Consider the following 22,374-nt stretch of genomic DNA (forward strand, 5'->3'; position numbering starts at 1 on the left):
ATGGAGAGGATGTGAGGACACAGACACGGAGAAAATAAGGAGACGGACACAGGAGGATTCAGAGGCGTGGGGGCACCGGCAAGGGGTGGGCGTGGGGACACAGGCACTTCGACTTAATGAGGCGAGGAAGAGGAAAAGAACTGGGGGAAGGGGTAGATCCCAGGACGCCGAGAAAAGTTTAGGACGATTAGGAGTTCCACTCCAAGGGCGCCTCCCCGCCCCGGAACGACCTTTCCCCTAGTTCCTGGCCACGCCCCCTTCTCACAGCCCCTGTCCCTTCCCCTCCGGGTTCCGCCTCTCCCCGCTCGCCACTCCTCCCTCACTCCGGCCTTCCGATTGGTCCCCTGTCGGGGCGGAGGCGTCCACCGCAGCGGTTGACTGGCTAGCGGCTCGGGGCGCATGCGCGGAGAAGGACGGAGGCGGGTCGTCCGGACCCTGAGGCTGAAGGTGCCGCCTGACCCCGCAGGTGGCTGCGGCAGGAAGATGGCGGAACTGCGTGCGCTCGTTGCTGTCAAGAGGGTCATAGACTTCGCCGTGAAGGTGACCGGGCTCCCCTCTCCCTCATCCCTGTGCCCCGCGGCGGTGTGCTTCTGGGATCACGAGTGCACACTGTGTGGGGGGGTCCTCTTGTAACCTCTGATCTCTGCCACTACTCTTCCCCCAAACGTCAAAGTCACATCTGAGGGCAAAGATCAAAGACTGTGAGGTTCTAACATCCAATCGCTCCTCACTCAAACCCGATACGTCTAGGGTTATGACCCCGTTCCCTTTTCCCCTGGTGCTGGACTCACTGTCTTAATAATTGCGTGCAGGACCAGTTACTTTCTGCATTTCTTACCTTCTGGAGAAGTCATGGTCCCTGTTTAACACACGGAGAAACTGAGGCACAGAGAGGTCACTCAGCCGGGAAGGGGCAGAGCCGCGATTCCTATACTGGTCCCTCTGACTCCTCACCCCAGTGAGAGCTTTGCACACAAGCCACGCTTTGACCCACTAGGCTGCATTGCAAACCCAATCGACTATTACAGTACAGGAAACCTGCCCCAGCCCTGGTCCCTGGCCTGAGGTGTCTGGGGTGACAGGACGCTGAGAGAATCCAGAAGCTATCTTTCACCCTCCATAGTTATAGGGTGAGTGAGGAGGCCTGAGAGCTAGGCAGGGAGGGAGAAGTGTTTGCTCGAGAGGAAAGCCAGTCATGAGTTGGTGGAATGGCTCACACGCTCCATGAGACAGTTGGGGGACAACGTCTTTTAGGGCCTGGCCTGTCTCCAGGAGAGAAGCTGGTGTGGACAGAGGTTAATCACAGATAGTCTCACAGGCCACTATCTGTCAGTACTTGGCCTACACCAGACAAGGGGTGACTGTCCATTCGTGTCTGTCCCCCCGGACTGGAAGCCTGCCTCCATGTCCCCAAGCCTTGCCCAGCACGACGCTTGGAATGTTAGAGGCCTCCTGGGTGAAACTGGCCCCTGCCCGGGTGGGGTATATAGTTGATCAGAGGAGCCAGGAGCCAGGCCCCAGCAGGAACATTTCAGTGATTATAACAGGTCACATTAAGTGAGTACTTAACCGTTCACCAGGCAGCATTCTACGTCCTTGACTGAGATTAACCCATTCAGCCCTTGTCATATCTAGATATTATTAGTCTTGTTGGACAGGTGAGGAAACTGAGGCCCGTGGAGGTTCTGTTACTTGCCAGGTCATCCAGCTAACCATGGGCAGTCAGGATTGAAATGCAGGCAAGTCCTGCTCCAATCTGTGCTCCTCCGCTCTCCACTCAACAGCCACTGGGCCTCATGACAGCTCTGGCAGCAGATGGCAGGGCTGTTGCCTTCAGGCTTTTTGAGATATGCTCTTCTTGGGGTCCTTGGACCTGATGCTCCTGGTTTCCTCGCACCTCTGTTCTTCTAGGCTCCACAGCCCCTGGGCCTGTGTCAGCCCTGACCCAGCCTCATCACTGGTCCCTGACCTGAGGTATCTGGGGTTGTATCTGTCTCCCCCACTAGGCAGGCCCACGTTTGACGCAGCGGTGGGTCCCAGCATCACCCAGCACAGGGCCTGGCACATGAGTGCCTCCGGTGTGTGTGTGCTCCACGAGAGGAAGAGTGAATGTGTCCTTGTGTTAGTTCCTGTCCTTTCCTGAAGTGGGCATGCTGCCTGCCCCTCCCACAGTGCTCCTGGGCCCCCTCCATTGCATCCTGTCTCGCTGGATGTGTCTGTTGATGTCCTTTCTGAACAAATAAATTATTTGAACACTGCCAACTACCTAGTCACCAGGCCAGACCCCAGGCACCTGTCCTCCCTCACCTCCCACAGCACATCCGCTCTCAGCCCCGTCTCTCCTGCCCTCGCCACCTCTCTGCTCTGTTTCCTCTTCTCCATCCTCACAGCCCCAGAGTTTAGGCCTCATCTTCTCCCACCTGGACCCTTGCCCCAATCTCCTGATCTCCCAGTCTCTTCCTTCCAGTCTGAACCCTCCCTGCCTTAGGGGGTCTCCCTGCACCAGACCCTGCCCTTCCCCTGCTCAGAGTCCTCCAGTGGCTCCCCAGCCCCCTCAGGACACAGTCCTACCCCTTAGCCTGGTATTTGAGACCCTTTATGGTCCGGCCATCCACCTTCCCCCTGTTCCTCACCCTTTGTGCTTCCGTAGCTCCAGCTGGCTTGTACTTTCCTGGCAGACCAGGCTGCTTTTTGCCTTGGGCCTTTGTCCCCTGCTGTGCCGTCTACCTGGGCACCCTTCCCGCCTTACCCTCCAACCTCTGCTTCTTATCGCTCTCTTGTCCTGTCTAACTCTGACCCATTGTTGTATCAAAGTTTAGTGATTCTCTGGCAGCACCCTCCTCCAGAAAGCTCCCATTACACCCCCTCAGGCTACCTTGGTGCGTCCTTGGGTGCTCCTGTGGTCCCCTGGGCTTGCCTTTCTCAGCCCTCCCCACACTGGGTTGGGATCCTCTGTTTACCCAGATCACACACACACACACTAACTGGCAGTTCTTTTCAGGGAATGCTGGCTCTGACCCACCTCTGTGTTTCCTCCCTCACCTCCTTCCAATCTTTGCTCAAAGGTCACATTTGTGACGCCGTCCCTGGTCACCTACTTAAAATCACAGCCCTCACAGTCCTTGTCTGCTTCCTTGCTGTATTTTCCCCCATACTTTTATCACTTTGTAACTCATGGTATAGTTTTCTGATTTCTTGCTGTCGTGACAGTCTCCCCTTCCAGTATTTGAACTCTAGCAGGGAGAGGGAGGACAGTCGGTCTGATGTAGTCGCTGCCATCTCAGACAGCAGGTCACTGCTAGAATGGTTCCGAGTATGGACTTTGATCCCGGCCACCCAGGTCTGCTTTCTGCTGTGTGACCTTGGGGGAGTTGCTTAGCTACTTAGTCTCATTTTCCTCCTCTGTACAACGGAGAAAATGCTAGTGCCTCCTTTATTAGGTTGTAATGAAGACTAAATAAGGTCTTAAACAGTGCCTAGCACGTGGTAAGTGTTGGCTGGCACTCAGTGAATATTATTGATGGTATTAGTAATGGAAGTTTATTTGGTCATTTATTCAAAACATAACAAATGTTCTGCTCAGTGTGTGTGTGTGTGTGTGTGTGTGTGTGTGTGTGTGTGTGTGTTTAGCGTATTAATAGGTATTTGGCAACTCAAGTTCTGGCCAAGGACACGTTTTCCATGAGGCTGATGAGGCTTAACCTTCAGGGCTTCTCTCAAGGCCCAAGGAGAGGTTGGAACAATTTTGTGTCCATGATTTGGTGATTTGGTGTTCACCTTGTTAAAGAGGACCCTCCAAAGAATGGAAACTTCGGGCCCCAGAAAACCTGTTTCCATCTCTGGGCCTATCCCCAACCAGCCACTTCTTCTCTTGGTTCCTGGAGCACATGGCTTTGCCCCCTTCCCCTCGTGCCCCCTGCTCTCGACATGGCTGGCTCCTCCTAGTCCTCCCCGCTGTACTAAGTACCCACCAGAAACCCGAGAGTCTTGCTTGGCTGTTCTCTCTCACCTCCCCCAGCTCCCCACCGAGTGCCCAGTTCTGTCAGTTGCACAGACCTTTCTGATCCACTCACTCCTCCATCCCCACTGTCACAGCTGTCTGAGCCACTGTCATCTCTTATTTCAGTGACTCACGGCTGCCCCGCTACCTACTCACTTCCACTCTTGCCATTTTTCCAATTTTTTCCACCAAGAATCCGGACGACCTTGCCCAGCTCAGGGCCAGGCCACAGTCGGTGCTCAGTGAAGACACACCGTGTGAGGAAAGGTTTGCTTGCCCCCCACCCTTGCTTGTGTGGCAGAGAGAGGCCTTTGATGCTGGTGTTTTTCAAAGTAGATCATGACCACGTGTTGATCATGAAATGAAAAAACAAAACAAAAAAAAACAAACAGAAAATGTCAGGGTATAGTGTATGAAGTAAGGGTAAGTATCGCTCACCAAACCTCACATTGCAGTGGTGTTTATAGTTTAAGATATGTTATGTATATGATACATTTGGGAATATCATCAAATGTATTTCTCACTGTGGGTTATGATAAACAAAACTTTAAGAAACACTCTTTCAGGCCCAAGGAGCAGCGACAGAGTCGGGATAAGCATGTCAAATGTCCCTGGTGCTTAGGGAATGTCTGGATGAGAGGGTGAGAGGGCGACCCTCCACCCGACTGTGGGTTCTAACCCCGTTCTGTCCCTGGAGCTGTGGGACCTCTCCAGGTCCCTGTTGTCTCCATTCAGCCTGTGCGTGGGTTGCCCCTGTGCCCTTTCCTTCTCTCCTGCTTCCCCGTGACCCTGTCCCTTCCCCTCCTGGCTGGGCAGATCCGGGTGAAGCCTGACAAGACAGGTGTGGTCACAGATGGCGTGAAGCACTCCATGAACCCCTTCTGTGAGATCGCTGTGGAGGAGGCGGTGCGGCTCAAGGAGAAGAAGCTGGTGAAAGAAGTCATCGCTGTCAGCTGCGGGCCTACCCAGTGCCAGGTGCTCAGGGTTCCAGGAGGGGCCGGGGGCCTGGACTCCTGGGTCTGAGGGAGGAGGGGCCGGGGGCCTGGACTCCGGGGTCTGAGGGAGGAGGAGGCTGAGGACCAGATCCTGGGTCCCCCTGGGGCTAGAAGCCATGTCGAGCCCCTTCTCTCCTTGGCAGGAGACCATTCGCACCGCTCTGGCCATGGGCGCAGACCGAGGGATCCATGTGGAAGTGCCAGCTGCAGAGGCAGATCGCCTCGGTCCCCTGCAGGTAGCCCGGGTCCTGGCCAAGCTGGCAGAGAAGGAGAAGGTGAACCTGGTGCTGCTGGGCAAGCAGGTGGGTGTGCCCAGCCCCTCCCCACATTTCGCTTCTACCCTGCTCTGGATTGGAGGGATGGGCGTGAGGGGAGACTGCAGGTGACTCAGGCCTGGGGTTCAGGTGTCTCAGGCTGAGCAGGTTGTGGCTTTGCTGTCCCCCCACTAGAGAGTTTCAGCAGAGAGGGCAGGGTCACTACGGGCCTGAGAAAGACCCCTTGTGGTCCTGTGGGGTGAGATTGGAGCCCCAGAGGCCATGATGATAGTCCTCGTGGAAGAAAAGGAGGCCTGGGCCAAGGCCAACAGGACAGAGGGACAGAGCCGAGAGGCAGAGGGCTGCAGGTCTCCGTCCTCCCCAGGGAGTAACAGGGAGGCAGGAGGTGGGGGTGGTACTAGGGTCTGGTTTGGAGGCTCAGGGAGGGAAACCCTGGAAGAACAGGTGAGAGGAAGTGTGAAGGGCCCAGGGGGACATGTGGGGAGACATCCTGTGTTCAGGACTGAAGCCTGGGCTTAAACAGAGATCTGAGCCTTTTGGAGGGCGCTGGGCAGCCAGGGGAGATCTGTGAGCAGGGGAGGGATGGGACCAGCTCTGGATGCATGAGGAATGGACTGGAAGGGGAGAGACCAGAGGCCAGGAATTTGGGGAGGAGCTTGGGCACTAACAGTGCTGGAGCAAAGATTCAACTAGACCTTCCTTAGCATGTGGCACTCCCAGGCGAGGCTGGCGTGCGTTGGGGCTCATTCATTCCCATAGGATACCAGGGCTACCCTTCCATCTGAGGGCAGACCTCAGGGCCTCGCCCAGGGAGCGGCAGAGAGGGGCTGGCCATTGGAAGAGCCTCAGATAGACAGGGAGGGGATCAGGAGGCGGAGAAAGAAGGTCAGAGACAGCAAGGGGAGAAGGGTTCAGAGATGTCAGCAAGACTCAGAGAAAGAACTGGGGCCCCAGTGGGGAGAGACAGGGATTCCAGAGGGTTGGCTTAGTCCCTGGGGAAATGGGGAGGCTGATGAGTCCTAGTAGGTCTTTGGGTGTCCTGCCTAAGTCAGGCAGTAGAAAGCAGAGAAAGCGAAAGATGACAGCAGGGGAGTCGGAGTACAAATCAGCAAACTGAGGCATAGGGCCTAACCAGAGAACAGGCCAAAAAGGCATGGTCTGGGTGGGGTTCGGGAGCCCCAGGTCTCACACCAGCTCCCCAGGATATGGGTGCTGGTGGCACAGCCTGTTGAAGCCCCCTGCATTTGCTGGTGGGTCTCAGACTCTGATGTCCTGCATGTCCTAGTTGTTAGGAACAGTTTCTGGGGCCTGGGCCTCCAGCTGGGGAGATGCTGGGTGAACTGGTCAGGACGCTTTGTTGTAAGTGGCAGAATTGTGACTCAAACTGGCTTAAGCCAAAAAGCAAACTTATTAGCTTATGTAATGCAAGCTTCAGGCATAGCTTGATCCGGGGTCTTATACAATATGCTCCTCTGTCTTGACTTCACTCTGTGTATCTCTAGGCTCACATCCCACCAGCCCAGTGACCCTAGCAGAAAGAAAAGGGCCTCTTTCCCAAGGGCTCCAGCAAAGCTGCCAGGGCAAACTCTTCATTGGCCTGGCTGGAGTCACATGTCACATGCTTATCCTTGATCCAATCACTGGGGTTGGGGATAGAATGTTCTTATTGGTCCAGATCCTGTTTATTCACTTCCCAGTGTGGCCTGCCCAGGGCCTGGCTCCCTGGAGGCTTCTGTGAATATTTAAATTGGGCAAAAATTTAGCATTGGGGATACCAGGTGCTCTCATGTGCCCTGGATGAGTGACTGTCTGTCCCTGGGCCCATGCGAAGGGATGGGATCATTCTAGACATGGGCTGACCAGGAGTCAGCAAACTGGCTTTGGCCACCACTGATTTTGTAAATAAAGTTTTATTGAAATGCCACCACACCCATTTGTTTGTGTAGACACGTATTGTCTGGCTGCTCGTGCACTATAACAGAGTTGGGTTGCTGTGACAGACCAGGTGATATTTGCTGTCTGAGCCAGTGTAGATAACATTTGTCCACTCTTGTTCAAAGGCCCCCATTGTGTCTGAGATGCCCCATTGTCATAGTCTCCTCTTTGTCCCCATTCAGGCCATCGATGATGACTGTAACCAGACGGGGCAGATGACAGCCGGCTTTCTGGACTGGCCACAGGTGAGGCTGGAGTGGGGTGCACCTGCTGAGGGCCAGACCTGGAGCTTAGGACACACCTGCCCTTGTCCTTGATGTTCTGGAGGGAGGCAGTTAAAGCAGGATGCTTACTCCAACGGGTAGGACGGAGGAGCACCCAGCCAGGACACCAGGCCTCTTCCAGGCCCTCACGTGCTCCAGCCCCTCCAGGCCTGCGGCTCCTCAACCACTCCAAACTCATTCCTGCCTCAGGGCCTTTGTACTTGCTGTTCCCTCAGCCTGGAACACGGTTCCCTTAGATTTCCTCAGGGATTTTCACTCCCTTCCTTCAGGTAGAGACCTCTCAGATATCACTTCTTCAGAGAGGCCTTCCTTGCTCACTTCTTCAGAGAGGCCTTCCTTGCTCACCCTCTGTGAAATACTCATGCCCATTCCAAACTCCAGGTCCCCCAATCCCCGCTTGTGCCAGTCCAATAGAAATGCAAGCAAGCGACATTGGTGATTTAAATTTTTTCATAGCCACATTAAAAAAGTACTAACAGGCAAATTAATTTTAATGATATTTTATTTAACCCAATATATCTAAAATATTTCAATATGTATGTAATCAATATAAAAATATTGAACTATTTTACGTTCTTTTTTCTTTTTATACAAAATTTTTGAAAGCCAGTGAATATTATATTGATAGCACATCTCAATTCAGATGGTAAATTTCCATCAGAAATACTTAACTAGATTCCTAAGATTCATAGCTGAAAAAGTAGATTCCTACACCCAAGTTTTTCCAAACAGACTTAAATGTTTTCCAATAACTGCATCGAGTATCATTTTTTTAAACAGCTTTATTGAGATATAACTGGCCTATAATAAACAGCATACACTTAAAGTGTGCAATTTGATAAGCTTTCACACATGTATACATCCATGAAGCCATCACCACAATCCTGATAATGTATCTTGCTTATTGGCTTTTAAATTTAAAATAATTAAATGAAATAAAAAATTCTGCCTTCCCTCAATCACAGTAGCCACGTTTTATGTACTCAGGAGCCACACATGGCCAGTGGCGAGTGTGTGTTCACTTGGTTACTGGTGGCTTTCCCTGCGAGGGTAAGTGCCCACAAAAGCTGGGGCCTTGTTGTTTGTGTTCACGGTGTATCCCCAAAGCCAGACTCGGGGCACTCGGAGGAGACTGGGAATAATGGGACATTCCACCTAAGACCTGAAAGACTTTTCCAGCGAGTAAGTGAATGGAGAGAACAGATTGGTTAGACAAAGAGGGTGTAGGTCACATCCGAAAGTGATTCAGGACTAAGGGGCAAAGGGCCTTGCCAGAGAGTGCACTGAGCGGAGACGATGAGACCCCAGAGGACATTTTGAGGATGGAGGTGACACATCAGGCTGCTGTTGGCCCTGCAGAGTGTCCTTGAAGGGGCCACTTGGGGACAGAATGGGGGGTCGGTGACAGCATGACATGGAGTCTGCTTGCTTTCAGATTTGTCAGCTGTAGGTGATAGTGGGCACGTCTCTGAGCCTGTCTCTACCTCAGTTTTCCTCATTTGTCAAGTGGGGATAACGACATTTCCCTCGTAGAGTTCTGCTGACTTACTACATTTACGTTGCTTAGAACGGTGCCTTATAGTCAATGCATGTTCATTATCATTAAGGGAGACCCAACTGGCAGGTTCAGGATGGTAGGACCTACACCTTGGCTTCCAGTGAAAGTAAAGACACCCTTCCTAGATTTTTTGTTGTTGTTGTTAGAATAACTCAGCAAAATAAAATTCCGGTTTATTGTTGGACAACATTGTTTCACATATACATCAAACAGGCCAAAAAAATTAATAATAATAATAAATAAACAGCAACTTCATAGGAAAAAAGAAAAACAGAAACCTTTTATCTTTGGTCTTTTTAACCATCTCATACAAACCAACTACTTATAGTACAGCTAAGTACATACACAACAAAAGTTACTGGAATGCTCAGAATAAGATTTGTTGTTGTTGTTGTTTTACAAGGTTTTTTTTCTCCTTTGAGATTATAATGAACGTGATCACACCACAAGTAAAGTCAGAAGTAGGACAGAGAACGCTCCAAAGGCTGGTTCGGTCACACGAGATCATTAAAAATGGCTGACCCCTAACAATATGTACAAAAATATAAAATGTAAATAAAAAAATACAAGCAAAGTTTCCTTTTTAAAGTACTTTTAAGAAAAACAGGTCCTTGGCAGTTTGGGTTCTTTTTTCCTCCCCTGTTGCAAATTCCCGTTGTAGTTTTGGTTGGGTGGTGGAGAGTGTGTGTCATCATCTGCGGGTGGCACTGCCCATGGTGGGCAGGCCGGCGGGCAGGACTCTACCCGAGGGTGACCACGTTTAGATTCTGAGACTGAAAGTGCAAGGTAAGTAGGTCATGGCGGCTTTTTTTTTTTAAGTTTTCCTTTTTTGCTGTCTAGTCACCTTCGTCCGTCTTCTGCTTCTTGGTGTCAACCTCGCCATCCTCATCATCGTCAGCTGCCCGCTTGCCTGTAGTTGCCTCAGCCTCCTCGTCTTCATCCTCTTCTCCACCATCACCCTCCTCCTCCTCCACTTCCTCCTCCTTCTCCTGTCCTCCTTCCTCTTCATCTACCTCATTGTCAGCCTCCCGCTCCCATTTTCCTCATTAGCGTTCCCATTAGCAGGTACGTCTCTTCCATTTGCTGCCTCCTCCACAACTTCCTTCTTCTCCTTTAAGTCCTTGGTGGTGATCTCGGAGCTGGTGTCCACAGCTGCATCTGACACGGTTGGGCACGCCGGTGATCCTAAGCAGTGGATTCAAAAGAAAGCGAGTGTTCGAGAACTCTAAAGCTGCCTGAGTCCACAGTGGTGGCAGGAGAGGCGCGTGGCGGACGTGGCTGCGTCGAGCGGGGAGCCAGACACAGGAACAATGCAAAGATGGCTTTTCAGAGCAGCCAGTGGGCCCTTCCTAGATTTTTTGAGATCTCTTTCTGTGGCTTCCTCCCGTTTGGAACTCAGTGTCTATAGGTCACATTGCAGGATGCTCCTTCTTCTGTTCTCATTCATTCTCTCCTCTGTGAGTGCAGTGGCCTGAGGAGGACTGCTCCGGGCCTGCCCTGAATTAATGTGCTTATTCCCCGCACGCTGTCCCTCCCCAGGGCACCTTCGCCTCCCAGCTGACACTGGAAGGAGACAAGGTGAAAGTGGAGCGGGAGATTGATGGGGGCCTGGAGACCCTGCGCCTGAAGCTGCCTGCTGTGGTGACTGCCGACCTGCGGCTCAATGAGCCCCGATATGCCACGTTGCCTAACATCATGGTGAGCACTTGGCAGATGGGTCTGAGGGCCTGCGCGAGGGGTGGTCACTGAGGATCTGGGAGTGAAAGTCACTCAGGGTTTGGGAGTGGGTGAATATTGCAGGCCCAGCGCCTCCCTGGTGGTCAGATGGGGGGAGATAAGATCCAAGGGACATCTCATTCAAAGGAAGGAATCACTGGTCATTTTGGCTATCAGAGAGGGCTCATTGGGTCATTTCTGCCAATAATGATAGTCCATAGGGGCTGTTTTGGCTAACAGGGAGGATTTATTGGGTCATCTCCGCCAACAGGAAGAGATCAGTGGGTTATCTCAGCCAACAGGGAGAGTTCAGTGGGTCCGCTTGGCCAAAAGTCCAGTGAGTTATTACTGCTGGAAGGGTGAGTTTGCCAGTTCATTTCAGCCAGCTGAAAAGCTTCCCAAGCTGGAGGACTCCCACAATAGCGGGGGCTTCCCAAGAATTGTCCACAGCCGGAAGTCACACGTGTCCTAGCCAGTGGGTAGGTCCAGAAGGGTTCGGCCAGTGGGCGTGGATCTGCAGACATACACTATGGAAGGGGCTGCAGGAGGGTGGGCTGGGGCTTCAGCAGTCCTGGGAACCGTGGCTTCCTGTGTGTAGAAAGCCAAGAAGAAGAAGATCGAGGTGCTCAAGGCCGGGGACCTGGGTGTGGACCTGTCCTCCAAGCTTTCCGTGGTTAGTGTGGAGGACCCGCCCCAGCGCACGGCCGGTGTCAAGGTGGAGACCACAGAGGACCTGGTGGCCAAGCTGAGGGAGATTGGGCGGATTTAAGCCCCTTCCGTGAAACTTGACAATAAAACTATGACTCCCAACATCTGTCTCTTACCTCATTCCATGGACACCCATTCTTTGATTCATTCAACAAACATTTACTTAGGTTTCCTGCAAGCCAGGCCCTGTGCTGGGAGACACTGGAGACCCAGGTGAGTCACATCCAGTCCCTGCCCTCAAGAAGCTTCCATGTTGAAGAGGGGACGAACCTGGGCAAAGGTAGCTGTGATGTGGGGTGCTGTGTGCTATAAGCAGAGGCAGCACTGGGCACTTGGGAGCCCACATGGGGCATCCAACCTGGCCTGTGGGGGCAAAGAGACTTCCCAGGGAGGTGGCATCTAAGTTGAGTCTTGAAAGACAAATCTCAGTGTGGTGGGGGATGGGCTTTCATCTGCAAAATGTTTGCTTGGGACTCCTGGGTGCCAGGCCCCTGCTGAGACTTGAGAGGGAATGAGGCCAGAAGCTCGATGCTAGTTGGGGAGACAGACAAGCAACAGACAATCCAAACCTAGTGTGGCGATGAAGAGCTGGGGCCTGGAGTCAGACTTAGGGATCTCAAACCCTTACTCACACTTCTCAGCTGGGCAATCGGGAGTGAGTTACTTTCCATCTCTGAACTTCAGTTTTCTCATCTGGCCGATCAAAGCAGGCAGAGCTCAGTGCAGTGGTTAAGGACCTGGGGTCTGGATCCTGAGACCCTGGGTTCAGATCCCAGCCTGGTCAGTCCCCGGCTCCAGGAGGATCCTTGGCGAGATCCTACTCTCTGAGATTGGGTTTCCTCTTCCATCAGGTGAAGTTAGTAACAATACCTGTGATCTGATTGTCTTGCTTGGTGGCTTAAACCAATAGTCATTTATTTTGCTCATAAATCTGAAATTTGGGCAGGGCTTTGCAGGATCAGCTTGCTTCTCCTCCATCACTTGGGGTGGCTCAAATGGGGCCAGAGGGTCAACTTCCAAGATGGCTCAGTCAGGTGGCCTGTAAGCTGGCTGGGGCTGTTGGCTCAATCTGGCTGTTGACCAGGGGCCATGATTCCTCTCCATGAGGCTGCTTGAGCTTCCTCACAGATGGCAGCTGGGTTCCAAGAGGGAGTGTTCCGTGATACAGGAAGTGGAATATGCCAGTCTCTCAAGGCCTAGATGCACAAACACAGGACCATTTCCACTGTACTCTCTTGGTTTAGCGGTCACAGAGCCTACCTAGATGTAAGGGGCGGGGACAGAGACCCTACTCCTTAATGGGAGGAGGGTCGCATTTGCAGCTGTCTTTAAGTTACAAAATCTACCCCATAGGGTTTTGAAGGGTTAATGTGGCATCCTCAGAACCACACCTGACACACAGAAAATGCTCACTATGTATTATTACCATTACTATTATCAGCTTTCAAGACCTGTGCCTGGGGGAGCTCAAAGGACTGGGAGCCAAGCAGGGGCACGGAGGCCAGCATGGGGTAGTAGGAGAAGCTTTCAGAAGGAATGAGCAGCCTGATCATCCTGGGCTGACGCCCAGCGTCTCCCTCTGGCTGTGTAACCTCCCGCAGATCCCTCAACCTCTGCGAGCCACAGTCCCCTGGTTTGTAAACACCCAGCTCATAGGGCGTTTAGAAGGGTTCTGCCCTGTAATGCCTGGGAAGCACTTTTGCACGGTTCCTGGAACATGAGAAGTGGTAATTACAATTTTGGTTCTTAAGAGACCTGAAGGACAAGTTGTGGTTTAGCCAGGTTGGAGGGGGTGGGGAGAGAGCATTCCAGGCAGAGGAAACCACCTGCAAATCTGGGAGTGGAGAGTTGGGGCCTAAGAATGGCACGGTGTTCAAAGAATAAGTGCTGGAGCAGGAAGGAAGTGGATAGAGTATGTGGGCCTAGGCCACACAGGGTCTGGAAATTCCTTGGATGTCTCCTGAGGGAGCTGGGGAGCCACGGGAGGGCTGTGAGCAGGGAAGGGGCAGGGCAGCTCTGGGTATAGAAAGACTCCTCGGACTGGAGGAGACAAGGCTGGAGAGAGAAGGCTAGGTGGGGCAAAGGGAGAGGATGAGGCCTGTGCTGGGGCCTGGCCAGTGGGAACAGAGAAGAAAAGATGGGGCAGAGAGATGCAGGGGTCAAGAGGGATGGGATTCAGAGACTGACAGCAGTGATGGGAAGGGAGGAGGAAGGCAGGCTCCCAGATCCTGCATAGATGGTGGAACCATACAAGATAGAGAACCCTAGAAGGAAGGTCGGGTTAGAAGGAAGATGCTGAGTTACGTGGGATGCAGGGCATGGAGACTCTGGGGACACGGAGGTGCAGCTATGGGTCTCAGGAGAGATGACTGGGTGGGAGATAGCCACTTGAGACTTGGTCCTGAGGGCAACAGGGAGCCATGGGAGAGTTTGGAGCAGAGGAGTAGCAGGGTCAGACATGGGCATCTGAGGTTGCAGGCAGGACATAGTGGACCCAAGGCCAGGAGGCTGGGGAGGAGGAAGCCTTAGCTGAGGCTAAGGCCACCAGACATGGGACTCTCTGAAGTCACCTCACCCTCCTCCAGGAAGTCTTCCTGGCTTTGCTCCCACATTTCCAGCAGGAACTCAGCTCTCACCATCTTCCCCCTGGGGATGGGGAGGGCAGGGTTCAGGCTGGGCCTCTCCTCAAATAGGACCAGCTGATTAGGACCAGTGGGGTGGGGTGGGCTGCTGGGCCACCAGATCGGGTGGGAGATCCTGGCACCTCCCACTGGGTCTGGCTCCCTTCCCCGCCCAGGAAGCTACCAGTCCTGTCAGACTCGTCCCTGGAGGGACAGGTGTCGGCCCTGAGTCTCACTTCAGTGTCTTCTCAGTTGCGGCCAGCACCATGGACACCTCATGGGCTCTGCCACTCTTCCTGCTCTTCGGTAAGTCCCCTGCTCAGCTGCTTCTCCACCAGTCCCCCTTCTCAGCAGCCCCCCAACACCCTCCCCTCCTCTCCTCTGCAGCCTCCGGAGTAGAGGCCCTCAGAGCCTCTTCTGGAGTTCAGCGAACCAATTCCATCTCTGACTCAGAAAGCTCTTCCCAGGGCTGGGGTTCGAATGTTCCCTCCATCAAATCCCCCCGCTGGAAATTTCTGGATCAGTCTCCGGGTTCAAAAGCCACTGCTGAGATCCCCCATTCCAAATGGTTTCCTGAGGCCCTGAATTCGAATGATACGCCTGGGTCCTTCTGGTCAAATATTTCTGCTGAAGACGGAAAGTTGGGCATGGAAAACATCTCCGGGATCCCAGGTTCCCAAGTATTTCCTGATATCTTGGGTTCTCAAGTTCCTGCCAAAGACCCAGAACCTTCTTTCTCTGTTGAGACCCCAGACATTTCTACTCAAGTCTCCGATACTAAAGTATCTGTGGAGGACCCAGGTTCAAAGTTCTTCACCGAGGATCTGGGTCTTAAAATCTCTGCCGACAGCCTCGAATCCAAAGTTCCTGCAGAGACCACCCCAGGGGCAAGCTTCCCCCAGCAGGTGGGGGGGCCTCTTGCAGTGCTGGTGGGGACCACCATCCAGCTCCCCCTGGTTCCAGTACCCAGCCCTGGGCCCCCTGCCCCTCTGGTGGTCTGGCGCCGGGGCTCCAAGGTGCTGGCAGCTGGGGGTCTGGGGCCAGGGGCTCCTCTGATTAGCCTGGACCCGGCTCACCGAGACCGCCTACGATTTGACCAGGCTGGAGGGGGCCTGGAACTCGCCTCTGCCCAGCTGGAGGATGCCGGGGTCTACACTGCCGAGGTCATCCGGGCTGGGGTCTCTCGGCAGATTCGGGAGTTCACGGTGGGTGTGTATGGTAAGTGGGCTCAAAGGTCCAGAATGCAGGCTGTAGGGGCTGCTCTGCCAGGCCTTCGGGCAGGTCACTGCTGTTCTGTGAGGATGTGTTTCCTTCCCAGAGGAAGGGGTTCCTGGGCAGGGGAGAGGGGACTTCTGAGTTGGAGAGAGGGAGGAGAAAAGGGGCTAGGGGCCAAGGTAGGGGCACCAGAGGGAAGCTGGACCTGGGGAATCAAGACTCCTGGGGGCCTCAACTCTTGAGTTCTCCAGAGGAGAAAGCTGGAGACTCAGACTCTCGGGTCTGTGAGAAGAGAAGGACTCCTGGGGCTAAGAGGAGGTGCGACTGCACCTGGAAGTCCTAGGTGTAGGGGGTGTGGGGGCTGGGGCTTGGAGTCTTGAACCTAAGGAACAAGGGAGCAGGAGGCTGGGTCCTCAGCACGTTTCCCGTCTCCCAGAGCCCCTGCCCCAGCTGTCGGTGCAGCCCGAGGCCCCGGAGACAGAGGAAGGGGCTGCCGAGCTCCGGTTGCGCTGCTTGGGGTGGGGGCCGGGTCGCGGGGAGCTGAGCTGGAGCCGGGACGGACGCGCACTGGAGGCAGCAGACCCGGAGGGTGCGGAGCCGCCCCGGATACACGCGGAGGGCGACCAGCTACTCATCGCGCGCCTTGTGCGTAGCGACCACGCTCGATACACTTGCCACGTCCGCAGCCCCTTCGGCCACACCGAGGCCGCGGCTAACGTCAGCGTCTTCTGTGAGTTGGAGGATGCTTCGGGTTGGGGGCAGGGACCTGGGAGTCCAGGCTCCTGAGTCCCCGGGGAGGAGGGGGCTGGAGGTCTAGTCTCCGGGGTATCTGGATGAGTCCCGGGTGACCCCAACTCTCGCGGTTCCGATCCCCTCCCTCTACCCAGACGGCCCGGATCCGCCGGTCGTCCAGATCTCCTCAGACCGCGACGCCACCCCCGCCCTCTATGTTACCGCGGGCAGCAACGTGACGCTGCGCTGCACCGCCGCCTCGCGGCCGCCAGCCGACATCGCGTGGAGCCTGGCGGACCCCGCCGAGGCCGCGGTGCCCGCCGGCCCGCGCCTCCTGCTGCCCGCTGTCAGGCCGGGCCACGCCGGCGCTTACGGCTGCCTCGCCGCGAACCAGCGCACAGGTCGCCGCCGCCGCTCGCTGCTCAACCTGACCGTCGCGGGTGAGAGCAGCCGAGACGGGATGGAGGGGCGAGGTACCGGAGAGGACCGGGCGGTCAACGAAGGACAGACGCCCTGTAAAAGGGGAGGGGTTGCCCAGGAGAAGGGGCAGAACCAGTAAGGGGCTGGAATACATACCTGGGAGGGCGGGGCCGCAGGGAAGGGCGGGGCCATCGCTGAAGCGCCAGGCCCGCAAGGGAGGGCGGAGATTCCTCGTGAAAGTGGCAGGGATGCCCAAGAGAAGGAGTGGAACAGCAAGAGGCTGAGATACCCGGAGAGGGGGCGAGGCCAGCATGGAGGGGCGCGCTCAGCCCTAGGGGGCGGGGCTAAGTGAAAAGGGGTGGAATGAACGCGCGGAGAGGCGGGGCTAGAGGGGAAAGGGCCGTGAGGTTAACCTCGTGGTCTCTCTGCCGGCTCCACAGATCTGCCCCCCGGGTCCCCACAGTGCTCAGTCGAAGGCGGTCCCGAGGAACGCAGCCTCCGCTTCCGCTGCTGGTGGCCCGGCGGGGTTCCTGCCGCCTCCCTGCAGTTTCAGGGTCTCCCTGAAGGCGTCCGCGCGGGGCCGGTACCTTCTGTGCTCCTGGCGGCTGTCCCCGCGCACCCCCGTCTCAGCGGCGTCCCTGTCACCTGCTTTGCTCGACACCTGGTGACCACGCGCACCTGCACTGTCACCCCAGGTGAGAGCGTGTGGGACTTCTTTCCAATTTCCGGAGGAGGACGGGGTATTTCTTAGCTCCTTTAGGACACGAGAAAGGAGGACTTCCCAACTCCAAGGAAAGGGATTTCCTTCCTCTTTAACCCTACAGAAAGACCCAGGTTTTCCCTAAACCTCAAACAGGGGCAGGGACAAAATTTCTTTCCTGGCCCCAGGAAGAGGGCTGACACCTTCCCACGTGTTCAGAGCAATAAATGGCAGACTGTAACGAGTTTCCCAGGTTAGGACCTGGCCTCTAGTATGTACTCAATAAGTCCTTGTTAAGGAAAGCAGATGATGAGTGAACAAAGGTGGGAGGGAATGGGTATTCCTTCCTCTTTTGGCCGAGGTGCTGAGGTTTCACTGCTACTGACTCACCAAAAGTGGCAGGACTTGTTCTTTGACTCTCAGACAAGGTCTTGACTTCCTTAACTGGGTTTCTTGCACCCGCAGAGGCCCCTCAAGAAGTGCTACTGCATCCAGTGGTGGAGGAGACACGGTCAGGGGAGGCAGAGGTGGCACTGGAGGCCTCTGGCTGTCAGCCACCATCAAGAGCATTCTGGGCACGGGAAGGGCGGCCCCTGGCCTCAGGAGGCAGGGGGAGACTGCGGCTCAGCCAAGATGGGCGCAGGCTCCTCATTAGCAACTTCAGCCTGGATTGGGACCTGGGAAATTACTCTGTGTTGTGCAGTGGGGCGCTGGGTGCTGGTGGCAACCAGATCACCCTCATTGGTGAGTTCCGTCCTTTCCCAGAACCCAGAAGTCCAGGTCCTCTAGCCCCTTCCTCCATCAGACCCAGGAGTCCAGGCCCCCAGCCCTTTACTCTCACAAGCCCAGAAGTCTGGTTCTTCAGACCCTCTTCCTCCGAGACCCATGACTCCAGGCCCGCAGCCCCGTTCCCTCTCCCCTCTAGGACCCACAAATCCCACCCTTACCTTGATCTCCCCAGGACCCTCCATCTCCTCATGGAGGCTGCAGAGAGCCCAGGATGCAGCAGTGCTGACTTGGGATGTGGAGCGTGGGGCCCTTATCAGCGGTTTTGAGATCCAGGCACGGACAGAAGGACCTGACCCGGGCAGAGCCAATACCTACCAAGACTGGGTCTCCCTACTCATGCTGGGGCCTCAGGAGCGGTCAGCTGTGGTGCCCTTCCCTCCTCGGAACCCCGGGACATGGGCCTTGCGTATCCTGCCCACCCTGGGTGGCCTGCCAGGGACCCCATCACAAAGCCGGGTCTACAATGCGGGTGAGTTGGGCTGTTCAGAGCCTTCTCCTGGGCTTCTCCCTAAATCTGTCTCATTGGATGCTCCCTCTCTCCCTGTATTAATTTCCTGGGGCTGCCATGACAAAGGACTGTGAACGGGACAGAACAACAGAAATGTATTCTCTCATAGCTCTGAAGGCCAGAAGTCCAAAATGAAGGTGTCACTGGGGCCATGCTCCTTCTGAGACTCTGGGTAGAATCCTTGCTTACCTCTTCCAGTTTGTGATGGTGGCTGTCAATCCTTGGTGTTCCTTGGCTGGCAGCCATATCAGTCTCATTTCTGCCTCCAGCTCCCCAGCCTCCTCCTCCCTGTGGTGTCTCTGTCTTCTTCTTGTAAGGACACTAGTCATATTGGATTAGGGTGCAGCACCCTAATAATCTTACCTTGAGTTGATTGGTCACATTCATGGGTACTGGTGGCTAGGATATCAGTATATCTTTTGGGGGGGAGACAATTCAACGGATAATAAACCCAAACTTCTAAGTATTGGATCTCTCAGTGCTCAGTGCTCAGACCTCTTCTCTACCTGTATTTCTCCCCAGTGGGACTCTGTCCACTCTCATTGCCTTGAATATCATCATTACTCAGATGACTCTCAAATGTCTGATCCAGAACCCAGACTTTTCTCCTGAACTCCACATTTGAAAAGTCACCTCCCTACTTGACATCTCTACTTTGAATGTCCAACTGGCATCTTGAACTCCACATGTCCAAAAAGACGTCTTGATGTTTTTGCCCCAAACTGTGTCCCCTCCTCCCGTCCCCCACCCCCCAACAACTTCGTCTTTCTGATCCTGGTCAATGGCAACACCCACGTGCTCAGGTCGCCTCCAACATCCCAAATACCAGCAGGTCCTGTTAATTTTCCTTGCAAAATGCTGTCCTAATCCATCTATTCCTTTCCATTTCCACCTCACCATCCTGGTCAGACACCACCATCCTCTCTTGCCTGGATTGCAACAGCCATTTACCTGGTCTCTATGTCCCCTCATGCCCTCCTACAACCCATTCTTCACCACACAAAGTCATACAAATCGAATCATATTGCTGCTGCTCTCCTTAAAAGTCTTTCATGAATTCCTACAAGATCCCCTAGGCTCTGGCCCTGCTAACCCCTCCACTGTCATCCTCTACCTCTTCTTCCCTCATTCCACATCTTCTACCCTCACTGGCCTTCACTGCACAGGGTAAACTCTTCGCTACTTCTGAGCCTTTGCATTTTCTGTTCCCTCTGCTTGGAATACCCTTCCCCTTGTTTAACATGCCTGGCTCCTTATTCTCCAGGTCTCTGCTTAAATCTTACTTCCTCAGGACCTTTCTTCACCACTCTTTCTAAATGTCACCTCCTCTTCCATTATTTCTATTATAACACATTTATTTTTCTTCTTAGTGCAATCTGTAATTATGTTATTTATTTACACATTCGTTTCTGATTTCCCTCCTAAAATTAATCCCCACAAAAGTAGATGTCTTGGTTTGTCACCAGTGAATCTTCATCACCTGGTAGAATGCCAGGGACACCACAGTCACTCAGTAAACGTTAAATGAATTGAGAGTGCTGAGTCACAAATTCCTGGGTTCTGAGAGGATTGGGGCAGGAGGCGTAGGAGACAGGTCCAGCCCTGCTTGGCTTCTGCTTCCCTTATCCTTCTCTTTGTCTCTTCCAGGCCCCACCCTGGGCCCCGGGGCCATCGCTGGCATCGTCCTGGGCTCCCTACTAGGCTTGGCACTCCTGGCAGCGCTTATTCTCCTGTGTATCTGCTGCCTGCGCCGTTTTCAGGGTGAGTGAGGGGCCAACTGGAAGGGTCCCTACATAAAATCCTATTGGAGACCTGGCGGAGTTATTTAGCGCAGTTACAGGTCATCCGTCCGGCCTTCTTACCTCCATGTCAGCCAATTATATTAAGGGTCCACCCATGTTGGAGCAGCCAATCACGTGTTTGTTTCTTTTTTCTCTCTTTCCCAGGAGAAACTCCCAAGAAAAAGAAGTATCTCCCTACCTTTAAGTCTGTGCCCCGCCCACCAGAAAAGAAGATGCAGAGCATTGTCCCAGCGCAGACCCCACAGCCTCTGCCCCTCAAAGCCCCAATGGAGGACGCTGGCATAATCAGGGCTCACCAAGTAAGTGCGGGTGCCCCAGTGACCCCTGGCGACAGGGTGGAATTTTTTGTTGTTTAGTCAGGGACCTATGATGGTCTGAATTCTCTTCTTCCAGCTTTACATGTTGGTTTACAGAGCTGGTAAAATTTTATACTTTTTTAAATATGTAAATGTTGGACAGGGCTTCCCATTCAACATTCATGGATTTTAAAAGAAGACTGACATTACAGTCTTTTCCCAAAGGAGAGTAAGGTGGGACCTTTTTGCCCACACAAATGGTCAAAACTTCCATTTTCTCTCCAAAGTGGGATGGAATTTCTTCTTCCCCACAAAGTTGGGTTGTTTCATGTCTTATCTTTCCCGAGGGTAGCTAGACATTTTTTTATACCTTGCAAATGGAAGGAACCCAGCTAATTTCTGAATTACGAGAGCTAGCACTAGAAAAGGATGAGTCACGTCACATCCAGGGTAATCCCTGGGGTTGGTCCCCCATCCTTTCTCTGTCTTCCAGGCCACCAGCCCCAGTCCAGTCATCTCTCCAGGTGGTGGTCCGAAAACTGTTCGAGCAGCCACACAGGTGTGACCAAGACTAATGGCCTGCTCTGTGCAGGACTTTTTGGATGGGACTTCCTGTTTCTCCGCAGCAGCAGGCGTGGCCTTTCTGTCGTGCTATGACTGAAGGTTGGACCCCGAATGTGGGACTTCCTGTCTCCCTCTCTCACCTCAGAAGACTCTACCCGTATTTGTGCAACTAAGGAGATGGGACTCATGGGCTGGGAGAGACCCCTGCTTACCTAACAGTGTGGTTTGCGGACCACCAAGCAGCCAAGACATGCGGGCTGTGCTGCGGCAAAGCGGTGCTTGCTGTGCTGCTCCGAGTAGGAGGGCGGCCCTGCCTCATCTCTGAAAAGGTCTTCCTATATCCACTTTTGCGTCCTCCAGGCCATACCCACCCAGTTTCCAGAATCTTTATCTTAAAACAGATCAGATCACATCTTTCTTCTCTTTAAACCCATCTATGGCTGCCCATTACCATTCTGATATTGTCCAAACTCATCATGACCTTCAAAGCCTAGTAGTTTGGCCTCCATTGGCCTCTCTGACCTCTCCTTCCAGTACTTTCCCTGCTGCCACTCCAGGAGCACAGGCTTTCTCTCTGCCGCACTTTATTTTTGCCTTAGGCCTTTGCTCCTAGAGTTCACTCTGCCGGGAGCACAACTCTTTTCCTTGTGTTGTTCGTTTCTCAAGTGTAAAGGTAACCGTTGTGAGTGTAAAGGTAATGGTTAGTGAGTGAGGGGCAAACTGGAAGGGTCCCTACATAAAATCCTTTTGGAGACCTTCTCTAATCCCTGCCTCTGTCATGGATTAGGTCCTGGGGACCTTGAACCTTTTGCTTCTCATCCATAAATACATCATTACTTGTTTAGCCTCTGATTCCCTTTCTAAACTGAGAGCTTCATGAAGACAGAGACCATGATGTTATCCCCAGAACTTAACACAGAGCCTAGCACACAGCAGGCAATCAATGAATATTGGTTAACTGGTCATATGTTTTGGTGCCTGTGAAGGGCGGGGTTTGTTGCTGCTCTCCTCAACGTGTCTTCCTTTCTCAGCTGGGTTTCTAGATGGAAATTTAGGGGGTGCATCAATGAAGATTCTTTTGGCTGCAAGCAACAATATAAATGGTGGCAAGAAATATGGAAGTGGGTGGTTTCAAGGTTGGCTCAGCAACTTAGTGACCCCATCAAGGACCTGGGCTCTTTGCATCCTTCTGCTCTGCCATCCTCAGTGAGTTGGCACATTGTCTCATTTAGCAAGATGGCTACTGCAGCTCCAGG

The 22,374-nt window shown here is 53.7% G+C and overlaps 2 protein-coding genes, 1 long non-coding RNA gene and 1 pseudogene across 6 annotated transcripts; 2 read left to right on the forward strand and 2 right to left on the reverse strand.

Annotated features, from left to right (window-relative positions):
- The first annotated feature begins 379 nt into the window (after nucleotides 1-379).
- On the forward strand, nucleotides 380-11,573 carry ETFB (electron transfer flavoprotein subunit beta). The gene is made up of 6 exons (XM_019718298.2): nucleotides 380-540; nucleotides 4,817-4,975; nucleotides 5,139-5,297; nucleotides 7,388-7,450; nucleotides 10,587-10,745; nucleotides 11,362-11,573. Exons 1-6 carry the CDS (start codon nucleotides 400-402, stop codon nucleotides 11,530-11,532), a joined length of 852 nt encoding a protein of 283 aa, XP_019573857.2. The 5' UTR covers nucleotides 380-399; the 3' UTR covers nucleotides 11,533-11,573.
- On the reverse strand, nucleotides 9,209-10,245 carry LOC109438431 (prothymosin alpha; annotated as a pseudogene). The gene has a single exon (XR_002136384.2). The product of XR_002136384.2 is annotated as a prothymosin alpha (transcript).
- Nucleotides 11,574-11,625: 52 nt separating the features above from the next.
- On the forward strand, nucleotides 11,626-21,962 carry VSIG10L (V-set and immunoglobulin domain containing 10 like). 3 transcript variants are annotated; one of them, XM_074315448.1, is made up of 11 exons: nucleotides 11,626-11,684; nucleotides 14,345-14,398; nucleotides 14,480-15,310; nucleotides 15,744-16,037; nucleotides 16,195-16,479; nucleotides 16,900-17,154; nucleotides 17,625-17,903; nucleotides 18,121-18,417; nucleotides 20,104-20,217; nucleotides 20,403-20,557; nucleotides 21,048-21,962. In XM_074315448.1, exons 2-11 carry the CDS (start codon nucleotides 14,359-14,361, stop codon nucleotides 21,117-21,119), a joined length of 2,622 nt encoding a protein of 873 aa, XP_074171549.1. In that variant the 5' UTR covers nucleotides 11,626-11,684; nucleotides 14,345-14,358; the 3' UTR covers nucleotides 21,120-21,962. The 3 variants fall into 3 exon arrangements, with proteins under 3 accessions (XP_074171549.1, XP_074171548.1, XP_019573862.2); XM_074315447.1 differs by lacking the exon at nucleotides 11,626-11,684 and having other exon boundaries at nucleotides 14,260-14,398; XM_019718303.2 differs by lacking the exon at nucleotides 11,626-11,684 and having other exon boundaries at nucleotides 14,319-15,310.
- LOC141567609 (uncharacterized) lies at nucleotides 12,875-16,905 on the reverse strand. Its single transcript, XR_012490408.1, has 3 exons — nucleotides 16,616-16,905; nucleotides 15,216-16,035; nucleotides 12,875-14,117 (listed from the first exon to the last, which is right to left on the reverse strand). It is a non-coding gene; the product is annotated as an uncharacterized LOC141567609 (long non-coding RNA).
- Nucleotides 21,963-22,374: the final 412 nt, after the last annotated feature.

Source organism: Rhinolophus sinicus, linkage group LG11 (genome assembly GCF_036562045.2).
Source record: "Rhinolophus sinicus isolate RSC01 linkage group LG11, ASM3656204v1, whole genome shotgun sequence".
In the NCBI taxonomy this organism is placed as follows: Eukaryota; Metazoa; Chordata; class Mammalia; order Chiroptera; family Rhinolophidae; genus Rhinolophus; species Rhinolophus sinicus.

What these genes read in the sequence shown, in the direction of transcription:
- VSIG10L (XM_019718303.2), top strand. Translation starts at nt 14,359, where the DNA reads ATGGACACCTCATGGGCTCTGCCACTCTTCCTGCTCTTCGGTAAGTCC. An exon ending in GCTCAACCTGACCGTCGCGG is followed by an intron (nt 16,480 to 16,899) that starts GTGAGAGCAGCC and finishes CCGGCTCCACAG; the next exon opens with ATCTGCCCCCCGGGTCCCCA. An exon ending in GCATAATCAGGGCTCACCAA is followed by an intron (nt 20,558 to 21,047) that starts GTAAGTGCGGGT and finishes TCTGTCTTCCAG; the next exon opens with GCCACCAGCCCCAGTCCAGT.
- ETFB (XM_019718298.2), top strand. Translation starts at nt 400, where the DNA reads ATGCGCGGAGAAGGACGGAGGCGGGTCGTCCGGACCCTGAGGCTGAAG. An exon ending in GCGGGCCTACCCAGTGCCAG is followed by an intron (nt 4,976 to 5,138) that starts GTGCTCAGGGTT and finishes TCTCCTTGGCAG; the next exon opens with GAGACCATTCGCACCGCTCT. An exon ending in CCACGTTGCCTAACATCATG is followed by an intron (nt 10,746 to 11,361) that starts GTGAGCACTTGG and finishes TCCTGTGTGTAG; the next exon opens with AAAGCCAAGAAGAAGAAGAT.